This window comes from Poromitra crassiceps (genome assembly GCF_964638095.1).
Source record: "Poromitra crassiceps genome assembly, chromosome: 1".
In the NCBI taxonomy this organism is placed as follows: Eukaryota; Metazoa; Chordata; class Actinopteri; order Beryciformes; family Melamphaidae; genus Poromitra; species Poromitra crassiceps.
The window spans coordinates 109,372,088-109,383,924 of NC_139623.1; the positions used below are offsets into that span (position 1 = coordinate 109,372,088).

Below are 11,837 nucleotides of genomic sequence, written 5' to 3' on the forward strand. Positions count from 1 at the left end.
AATGGAAAAACTGAATAAAAACAAAGTATAAAAAAAAAAAAATAGTTCCAGGAAGTAAGGTCCTGGATTAAGCAGCACTGTCGAGTTGCAGCAAAAAAAACAGTTTGTGTTGTACTCTGAAAGGGTTTTTTCCCCCTTGAATCAAATTGTACATTATCAGCTTTATTTTAGCATGCAAAAGTAGCGCGAGACCCATTCCTGGCTGTTCATTGGCTAATGAGTCTCGCATTTTGCTCCTCCGCTGACGCCACTCTCTCTCTAGAGGACACTAGCCCTATCTTTTAATTAATAATTTTATCATTTTGTTTCTGTATAAATCATTACAATATGCTCCCATGAGGTGGGGATGCGTGTAGCTGCTGCCAGGCGGGGGTGCAAAACTCGGCATAACACCTGGACAGCGGACTGCAATCTTCCCTGCCTTAAGGCATACGCAAACAGGTGCGCAAGCGCAAATAGGTGATATTGCCTGTACCAAGATAGGGCCCCAAGTTTCTAAAGTCTCGACACAAAATCTTGTGTTTGTGTAAATTATTTGGATTTGGATTGAAAGCAATGAGATTTGTTCCAGACTGCATTGAATTCAGTTTTCTGAATTTGTATGGAATGATTGAATTTAGTGACATTGAAAAAAAAATAAAGAAATCAAACTCCTGATGCTCTTACCAAGTTTTTATCCTATTCAAACCATATTGCATTGAAAAGTTGATACTGGATTCTTGATTTGTTCTGACTTGGTATTCTACATTTAGACTTGAGACCTGATTTGAGACTCGAGCAAAGCTAAGCCACCTCTGATATTTATGCATTAAAAAGGAGAAGCGTTTTACCTCCCGACCTTCACCTCCAGGGCGACCGTTCACACCGGGCTCTCCCTGAGAAAATGAGACTGAAAAGTCTGTATTCAGATCAGAGATTAAAATGCTACAAATGTATTTCTCTGCTACATTTGGACTTACCCTTCCTCCTTTTGGACCAGATGGGCCTCTGTACCCTGGGTCCCCTTTTTTACCCTGGATGTAAGAGTTTGGATTGTGATCTCAGTCAAATGCTAACTGTGATTTGACGAAGAAAAACAGCAACACACACAGAGAATGGCCTATAAAGCTGACATTCAGTCGAGGTTATTGTCTTCATATGGATGATGGTAAATGTGTTGTTGGCAGGATTTGTCGAATACTCACTGGACTTCCTGGAGGACCTCTCTCTCCTCTCTCACACAAACACACCTGGGCCTGCGGACACTGACAGAGGGAAACAACACAAGGTCACTGTCTCTCCAAATGCCATCATCAGCACCAATTTGTCATTAAATATTGCATTATAATGCCAAATGATGATCAAATACTTACCCCCTCGAATGCAACTGCACCCTGATGCAAAACAACATGAGACAGATAGAGTTTCAGTGATTTCTTGAGCAGTTCACTGATACAGGTCAATTATAGAAACAGCTTGCTCCACTATCAACAGGAAAGATCCATTTATGAGGCATGGTATGACCTAGTTTGTTATAGATTTGTTTCCTAATAGGTTTGAATTGCATGTTCTTATTGTTGTTATTCACATTGACTCAATGGGAATGACTAACTACTAATACTAAAGTATTTTCATGTTTTTGCTCTTTTTCTACTCTGCTCTTCATCTAAGATTGAATGCAGTCCTTGTTGGAGTGCATTATTGAATTCCCCACTACCTTTTTCTACTTACATGTACTTAATTGTATTCTAATGTTGTTGTTTTTACTCTGTGAATCATCCTTGCATTGAATCCGATGGTAGTATTATTATAATATTGTAGATGTGGATGTGAATGGCCTTTCCTGCTGATGAATGGCCTTTCTAGATACTCTCTTTTTAGACTCATGCTGATTGCCCAGTGATGTCATTGATTTTGACAACATGTTTAGTAGACTAGAGGGAGGAGCCCGGCCGGGTGGCAACCCACAGAGCCCGGTCCCTCTACGTACCAGACCCCCCCCCCCGGTCCCGGCAGAGTAGTTCCGGAGCAGCGGATTGAGTGGCCCTGACCACGTGACCACCTTTGACCCTTCCTAGAGGGCTGACCGTGGGTAGCTACTGGGACGTAAGTTGGGGCTTGGCCAGCCCCGGCTGGGTCACCTGGGCGAGGGTGTATGATGTTGCGAGACCCGAAACATCCTACGACCCCAGGGTACATCACTGAGGATACGTCCCAGTTGCATCCATGCAATGTTTTTTTTCTTTATGTCACTGACATGATGTGATATTTGATCCTGAAGAAGGAAATACACGCCAAAAGGTTGCTCAATAATAAAGGAAACCCAGATCCAGACAGTGTGTGTCTTCCCTCCTCTTCTGACAACCTCGGCACCTGCCTTCAGCGTGCTGCACAGTGTTTTTCTCATGAGCAATACATGTGACTTAATCATTTCATGCATTCTTGGAAAGCAGAACAAGCCATGTTATTGTGGGTGTCCAGACGGGTGCTGACCCGCTGCACACATATAGATGTTTCTGTGTGTATGGAACATGCAGAACAGGAGGGAAAGCCCCATGCAGACAGCCAGACCATTGAGATTTGAACCCGTAAGGACAGAGTGGGCAGGACAGGACACGTGCGCAAGTGGGCAAGGCTGCAGTCAGAGTGACACTCTGATTCACTATGTGTACTGAGAGGCTACAGCAGTGGCCAATAGCATGGGGGAAAAGTATTTGTCAATACTTGTTAGCATTTCACTGTGTCATTTTGCCAAAACATGTTGCAATAAACCTAATCTATTGGAGAAGTGTGCAATTACCTCTTTATCACTATTTAGCATTGTGCTGTTGCCATGTGAAAATCACCTAACCACTTTTGGTGATTTGTCTGAACTTCAGTTGAAGGTTTCTTATATGGGTTGAAACTCAGGCTTAAAAAAAAAAGCTAAAAGCATTTCGATTTCATTTCCAATCTCCCACCGACTTCACAACTATGGAGGACAGAAATACCCTATAGTGACTGGCAAGATATTTTAGCTACTAGGGCTAAAGAAAAGTTTTCATGCCAAAAACAAAAAAAAACAAATGACAAAACTGGCATTATTATTACAGTATTACTCATGAGATTCCCTTCCCTCTTCACTACATTTTGCTCACACTTCATTTGGATAGTCTTAGACTCAGCCCTCAGTCTTAATCCGTTTCACTACTGTAAGACTGAGAATATGTAAGGGATAATGTATATTGAGGCGGTGATTACGGGGAAAATAATGACCGACAGGTGATGATTGAGCCCGACGCGCAGCGGAGGGCTTAATGATTCACCTGAAGGTCATTATTTTCCAGTAATCACCGCCTCAATATACATTATCCCGCTTAGAACACGGCCTACAACTAAATCATTCAATAATCTGACAAAAATAATTATTCAAATAGATTTTTTAATAGCGTTTTCAACGACAAAGCGGTTTCATTCGTAATTGGCACACAAGACACCACAGCTGCAACTGGTTGGCCTAATTAGTAGTGTTTGCTGACAAAAAGCTCTTATCAACTGATTAATCCAGGTGTGGCAGAGCAGCGGTCGGTTGTCGAGAAATAATGACCGGTGAATCTTGTTGATTGACCAATCAGAATCGAGTATTCAAGAGAGCCGTGTTCTAATACTATTTAAATCTTTGCATAACGTTAGGTGGCGCTGTTGGAAGCCTTGCATCGGAGAACCAATCATGAGTGCTGTGGGCGGGCCTGCTTTCTGGGGGCAGTTCTCATGCAGAACCGGTGTCTCGCAAAACATCGTCGCATTTGCGGAGAAACATATTAATCACTTAGAAACAAACATAACCTGTTAATAGGACGTGTTTCATCCGGCCCCGGCGGCTAGAGGTCTTTCCCCCAGCGATAAACCCGACTCCCGAGGCTAACGTTACAGAGCCTGCTGACTCCTCCTGACTTCACACAGCAGCAAGCGGACCACTTCCGCGTAGGAAAAATTATTGTAAAATAAACCACAGCTATGAATTTTGTTTGGAGCATATCAGCTTCATGCTCTGTGTTAGGACTATGATAAATGGCATTGACGCTACCAAATAAAATTCTAATAATAAATGTAGGCGTGTCTGCTGCCGGCGGTTCTCGCCGGGCTCGAAGAGACAGTTTCTGACAGTGAAATTCCCGGACGTTTGGTGGCGCAGCTCACCAAACGTCTGGGAGCCGAGACTAGGATAGTCTCAACTTCCTATCAAGTGACTATTATGTGGGGCTCACCTGGTAGAGCGCGTACCATTAAGGCTTAGTCCTTCACGCAGCCGACCCAGGTTCGAATTAGACCTGTGGCCCTTTGCTGCCCTGTTTATCTGTGAGCGCATGCATGTGAATCAGACGTCACTGCTCAGGGGTATGTTCAAACTGCGAAACGGTGTGCACCGTATGCTACGGTTTCCGGGTTTTAACATCACGTTTCCTCGAAATAGTTTGCAACAGTTTGCAACAGGCTTTGAGGTACGTTGTCTCTTGTTGGGTGGGCGTCTCAGAGGTGTTACCCAATCAGCAGCGAGGTGTATATACACCCCGCCATTTAAAGAGGCACAGTGGATCCAACAGATAGATGCAACGCTTGCGTCACACAACAGGGTGTTCAAAGCACCTCCATTTCCATTTAAATTAACGGTTTGCTATGTGTTGGTGGGGTTGAACTCAACCCAGTTGTTTGGTGAGAAGGGTGGTATGTGAGCTGAGGTCACCTGCATCACACCGACACTAGGGATGTAAAGATATACCATTGTAAGTTATACCGCGATATCAAACAACCACGATTATCATACTGTAAGCTTTCTCTGTAATACCGTGCCCACGATATATACGTTCTCATATTAGTTTCAGTTTCAGTTCAACAAAGCAACATTTTTCTTCAAAGCAAAATACTTATTTTTGAATTAAAGGGGGAGGGGATTAATACTGTGAAATAATGTGATATTTTGTTAGACCATACCGTACCATACTGCCGGGTGGGAATTTAGTCATTCTAGGGGCAAGGCCATTTGGCCTTCGGCATCGCTTTTTTTTAGGACACAATTTTTTCATAAATGTGTGTTAAAATGAGCCAATGACACATCCTTCACATAGGGCAGACTACATTAAACTGAGACCACTGATGCTTTGAAAGCAACTGACAGTAGCAGGCTGATAGCAGGGCACTGCCAAGGTGGCCTTGGGGATCTCAGGGCATCACGGCCAGAGGGAGGGGCAACGGAGGCCTCCGTATAATTCCTACCCTGCCGTACTGTGACATTGAATTCGTAACTGACACTCACCATCTCTTTGAACAGCCTCTCCTCAAGGTGTGGATCTGCGAGACTCTGGACAAACTGCTGAGCGGGCGCGCTAGCGATCGCCCGCAGCTTGGCGCTGTTCGGACTCTGCTGGGCGATGTCAGATAATCCTACCACAAAGAACTTGATACCGTGACCTTTGGCCTCCGCTGCAGCCGAGATGACGTCAGGGTTTCGGGGATGGTCGACTCCATCGGTCATCAGCACCGCGACCCTGACGCTGTCCGTGGGTGTCTGCTGCACCAGCAGCTGCGTGGCGTTGGTGATGGCGTAGGTGGAGTAGGTGCCGTGGCCAATGTAACTCATCGAGCTGACTTTACCTTGGAACAGATCCAGCTCCCTCCAGGCTGAGTAGCTGTGCTCTATGGACACGGAGCTGCTGTACTGGAGCACAGCCATGCGCACCTTCAGACTCCAGCCGGCCACCTGCAGCATGGAGAGGCGGGTGCTGAAACGCAGCACGAACGCCTTCTGCTTCTCAAACAGGAAGGTTTTGGCACTCTCTGAGCTGTCCAGGATGAAGGCCACCTCCAGTGAACACATCTGATCTGAGAGAGGGGAATTAACAAAGGCTCAGGCCAAACCAAGAATGTCGTTTTTCCATAATGTAGACTAGAGAAAAACAATATCATTTAGATAACTGTTGAAAGATTGCAAAAAGTGTAACTTGTGAAATGTGAAACAGAAGTTTGTTTAGCAGAGTAGCTACTGTATGCTTCACTCTGTTGAATTGTGTAGAGAGTGAAGTGTAAAGTCTACTCTGTTATCCATAGTCTATCTTACACATAAATGAGAAAGCCTATGTATGTATCTTTTTATGTATCTCTGTTTCATTTTCATCAGACACTGTCGGCCTGACATCATTCATATTTGGCACGGGTACCGGGAGGGGTCCCGAGCAGACGGTGGCAGGGCCGGATTTTTGAATTAGGTCAAATTTAGGGCTGACTAAATGGGCAAAAATGGCTAATTATTAGTGTCTAAAATGAGTGAACACAGGTTCAGCACCATGGAGAGCTCCATTAGCTACTGATGGAAGACACCTGAGCGGAGTTGCAATCAGCAAGGGAAATGGAGTGGAAGTGGAACCATGAAAGCCCCCTCTCTCTCTCTCTCTCTCTCTCTCTCTCTCCTGGTTCCACAGGAGAGGCTGCATGCCAACTCTGTGAGCGAGGCATAGCTAGATGGCCAGTTATTGCGTGCTCCAACGGGTATCAGAACTAGTGTATTGTCCTTTATTTGAGGTCCTATCTTCTTACGATGTGTTTCAACAAGTACTCGTGTTCGACCGATATAGATTTCTGAATGCCGATAGTAATATCAATATTTTGGGACCTTTGATTTTGACAATTGTTATGCCAAATTACAAGGCTTCAGTGTTTCTCCCAAATAGTTTATTCTTGCCAGGAAATTATTTGAGGCCTAACAGCCCCTTACAGCAGAGTGACACGCCCCACCCGTTCATCCTCCATCATGTTAGCAGTGGACGACACTGGCCGGTCTAAACCCAGTACAGTATGTGCTCTACGTCGCTCCACCAATGTTACCCAGAAAAAGAAACATTCTGGCAATTAAAGTGACTCTGATTCTGACTGTGTAACTCTAAACATCTGCTTTGTCCAAGAAGGAGTCCTCTTGTCTGCATGACAAGATGATTGATTCTCCCACCTGGAGACCTGAGGGTCTCATTCGGTCTGTTACACCCACAAGATCCGGTGACTCACTGACGCTCACCGCCAATGTGTCGATACCTCAAATGAAGAATTACCATTTCTTCCATCGCTGAGCAGCCTGTAGTTGTTCCTCTGTCCTGTCTTTCTTCTTCTTTGGGCCCTGGCCTCATGTCCCAGAGCCAACAGCAGAAGGCAGAACGCCACTCCTCTCCCCATCTTTCCGTTCAGCAACATTCCCATCCTAACAGTTATATGGCAAAATAGCCTGCTTAAGTGCTTCAACACATATGCATGACAACAGATTCAGTCAGTAATATGATATTTATTCACCTATGCTTTATTGTTATGCACCTACACCCAAGAGAACTGAACTGTACAGGCAATGTGGCAGCAGTTTCTTATTGTTAATACTTCTCACTCTCACTCTCACACTCACTCACTCACTCACTCACTCTCACTCACTCACTCACTCATTCACTCACTCACTCACTCACTCACTCACTCACTCATTCACTCACTCACTCACTCATTCACTCACTCACTCACTCACTCACTCATTCACTCACTCACTCACTCACTCACTCACTCATTCACTCACTCATTCACTCACTCACTCACTCACTCACTCACTCACTCTCACACTCACTCACTCACTCACTCTCACACTCACTCACTCACTCACTCACTCACTCACTTTTTACCTGTATGCAACCAGCATGCCCAAGTGTGAAATTTAAAGCGTTTTTGTGTCATTACTAATTAAACTGTTTGATTTAAATACTGTAACCTAGTCTGTAATGATACTGTTTTTTTTTTTTACATTAATTGGCTTGCTGAAAACTGTCCTTTAAAGAACAAGCTCAAAACTACAACTGACATCTGTGGATTACGTAATGCAAATAATTGACCAACCTACTAGAATTTCAGTGAATAATATTGGTGGTAAAATTTCAAAATGTATCGATCATATTTTCACTAAATAACACTCCTAATATGTGCTCCACATCCGTCTCAATCCCAGTCGGCTTCAGCGACCGTAATTTTGTTGCTGTCTCTAGGAGAACTAAATTGCCTAGAGCCTGTGCCCCATAGTTGTGATTTCGAGATCGTTCGGGAAATTTAAGGAAGACGATTTTCTCAATGATCTTGAGAATACTAAATGGGCAGATGTATGTGCTATTGATGACGTTGATATTGCCTTGCAATTATTTATGGATTATTATATGAAAAGTGTTAACAAACACGCTCCCTTAAAGAAATTCACAGTTTAAGGCCAGATGTGCGCCATGGGTAGACAGCTCCTTAAAGAACTTGATGTCTCAAAGGGACAAGGCAGCTTTCTTTCACCATAGAAATGTTGCCAAAGTACGACCATTTCTACTAAAACAGGATGCTGAGAAACTAATTCATGCTTTTATTACTAGTAGATTAGACTACCTGTAATGCACTGTTTACTGGTCTCCCCAAAAAGTCTATAAAGAAACTGGAACTCATACAGAACTCTGCCGCTAGACTTTTAACTATAGGACCAAGAAGAGAGAGCACATCACTCCTGTTTTAACTGAACTACACTGGCTCCCTGTTCCTTTCAGAATTGATTTTGAGGTATTTTTAATTACTTACAAAGCACTTAATGGCACAGCACCTTCATACATTTCAGATTTTTTTTACACCCTACCAACTGCAAAGAGCCCTTAGGTCCTCCAATTCTGCTCTTTTAGCTGTTCCAAAAGTACTTCATAAACGGGGAAACTGCTTTTATGTACTACGCACCAAAACTATGGAACACCTTGCCCGACTACATTAAACAGGCAAGCTCCGTGAGCATTTTTAAAAAGGAGCTCAAAACCTACATTTATTGGAAGGCTTTAGCTAACTGTTCTTTTATTTAGTGTTTTATCCCCATGCAAGTTCTTAGTTTCTTTTAGTTTTATTTTAACTATTTTCACTTATATTTTAATGATTTTTTACCATTTTATTGTGTTAACTTATTTTCATGTCTACAAATTGTTTTTAATGTATTCTCTTTTGCTATGGTTTTATTTGCTCCTGTTTTAAATGTCTTTTTCTTGTATGTCCAGCATTTTGAGCTGCATTCTAAGTACGAAAGGTGCTATACAAATAAAGCTTATTATTATTATTATTATTAAGGCTAAAAAGGTTGCCGCTCTCTCTTGTTCTCCTGTTGACAGAAAGCTCTACTGTATGTTGAGAAATCAGGTGACTAAAATGAACAAAGTGAATAAGAAAGCTCACTATCAGCAGATACTCTCTGACAGTGGTAATGATAGCAAAAGATTGTGGAATGTACTGTACTGAATGATATTATGGGTAAGAAGTCTGCCCGCACTTCTTTTGTTGAGTCGGATGGAGTCTTGTTGACTAAACCACTACAGATTTCAAATTATTTTAATGACTACTTTGTCAACAAGGTCACCAAACTCAGAGAAAACATGAATAGCACTGTTAAGTCTAATTCTGACGAACTTATAAAGGAATACATAATCAAAGATAAGACATGTACTTTTGAATTGCATAAGGTCGATACTGTGAAGGTAGAAATGCTGTTGAACTCTTTGCCTGTTGGGGGGTCTGCTGATATATACAAGCTTGATAGCAAGCTGCTCAGAACTTCGGCTGCACATGTTTCAATCCTATTTGTCCCATTTTTAACAGATGTCTGATTAGTGGTGTATGTCCAGAACTGTAGAAAGTAGGAAAGATAATTCCACTGCCTAAAGACACAAAAGCCACTTTCTGTGGTCCAAATAGCAGGCAAATCAGCATACTACCAGTACTGGCCAAATTGTTAGAAAAAATTGTATATGAGCAAATACAACTTTACTTCTCTGCTAACGATTTAACTACCATGTTCCAACATGCATATAGGCCCGGTCATTCCACCTGTACCGCCATGACTCAAATGTCCGATAGTTGGCTCACTTCGATTGACAGCTCTCTGCTCGTTGGTACTGTTTTATTTGACTTCAGCGCTGCCTTTGATGTGATCCACCATGATATTTTAACCTCTAAACTTGTGTGTTATGGTTTTAAATCCTCTGCTATTCAGTGGGTCAAAAGCTACCTGTCTGACAGGTCGCAGATAGTATACTTTAATGGGGCTCTATCAAGTAGTAGGGCCCTGAATTGCGGGGGGAGTTGTCTTGGCCCTCTCCTGTTCTCTATTTGTACAAACGATATGCTATTAATAAGGCAAATTTCACAATGTATGCAGATGACTCTACTTTATATTATGCGGCCCCCACATGTTCAGAACATAACCAGGTTCTGTCTAGTGAGCTGAACATTATTTACAATTGGATAATGACAAATAAACTTGTACTTACAGTATCATATCAAAAACAAAGTGCATACTTTTTAGTTCTAATCATTTTATTATTATTATTATTATTATTATTATTATCATCACACAATCCTAAACTAAATTTACTGATAGAGGGTGAAATTATACACCAAGTAAAGTCAGTAAAACTTCTAGGACTTTGGCTTGACTGTACATTGTCTTGGGCCGATCACATCAATAAGGTTGTTGCCAAAATGGGTAGAGCTGTTGCAATCACTAAGTGTGCATTGTTTGTTACACCATTGTTACTTTGCCAGATTGTTTCGTCATTGGCCCTGTGTCACTTGGATTATTGCTCTGTGGTATGGTGGTCATCAGCATCTAAATGTCTAATTGGGAAGTTACAAGTTGCACAAAATAAGGCAGCTATAGGCTGGTCCTGGGGTGCACGACTCACATGGCTTACTGTTGAACGACTATCAGCCATCATACTTTTACATTTTCACAGAGTGATTCATACTCAAACTCCTGCATTTCTGTTCAACAATATATCATTTATAGTTCAAGTATTCACACATACTCAACCAGAGGGGCAAGTGGGGGTCAGTTGACCTTGCCTAGACCAAGTACTAACTATATGAAGAAAACAGTTAGGCTATATACAGGGCTATATAATCTTGGAATAGCCTACCTGGTAATATCTCCTCCATCTGTGGGAGAGTTGGTTTTAAAAAGAGGCTAAGATCCTATTTGCACTCACATAGCCTACACCATAAAACACACACTGACTTTACTTTCTATGTGTTTTTCAAGTTTAGAGTATTATAGGCTACTGACTGTTTGACTTCTGGGCTACAGGCCAGCTGCAGGACTAGCTGGCCAAGCTTTTTTTGTTTTGTTTTCTATCTTGTCTTTGTAGCCTACTGTTTTTATTCTGTTTGTTGTAATTATGCTTTGTGCTCATTGCATTTGACTATTTCTTATCTTTTTACTTTTGTATTTTAGTACTGCTTTCTACTCTGTTTTGTATGTAATGTGTAATGTGTCTGGACCCCAGGAAGACTGGCAGCTATAAATGGGGATCCTTTTAAATGAACAAATAAACAAATAAACTGGGTTACTGCCTTGATATTGACACACAATAACCTACTGTAATAGGTTAACTGTTTACTTAGCAACTTGCAAAAACACGAAATGTTCTTATTAGACTAACTAAAAGGCTAATTAGTTGTCTAAGCTGCACTTATTACTCAAACTGTAACACGATATACAATAAGTAGGCCTACACAATAATCGATCCTATAGTGAGCATGCAAAAAAAGTTTAAAATCGAATAGAAACAAGGCTTACCTGGAACCTCATTAAGGTGCAGCCAGTGCTGGCAGTCTAATCAGCTCTTTGTGTATCATTTCGCCGCGAAACCGGGTACGAACAGGATGAGACCACGAGCTGAACTGATGTGCTGAGTCTGGGGGAGCTCCAAGTTACATTCAGCTTTGTCCACTTCAGCCACCGCATCATGTCCATCGGCATCGGCAGGTTTCACTGTCTTCATGATCCTTTCTGTTCT

At 42.2% G+C, this 11,837-nt stretch overlaps 1 protein-coding gene across 1 annotated transcript; it reads right to left on the reverse strand.

Annotated features, from left to right (window-relative positions):
- Window positions 1-4,633: 4,633 nt before the first annotated feature.
- On the reverse strand, window positions 4,634-7,179 carry col28a1b (collagen, type XXVIII, alpha 1b; the record flags this gene model as incomplete). Its single annotated transcript, XM_083632480.1, has 3 exons — window positions 4,634-4,702; window positions 5,273-5,838; window positions 7,059-7,179. The coding sequence occupies 3 exons, from the start codon at window positions 7,177-7,179 to the stop codon at window positions 4,634-4,636; spliced, it is 756 nt and encodes a 251-aa protein (XP_083488606.1).
- Between the last annotated feature and the right edge of the window lie 4,658 nt (window positions 7,180-11,837).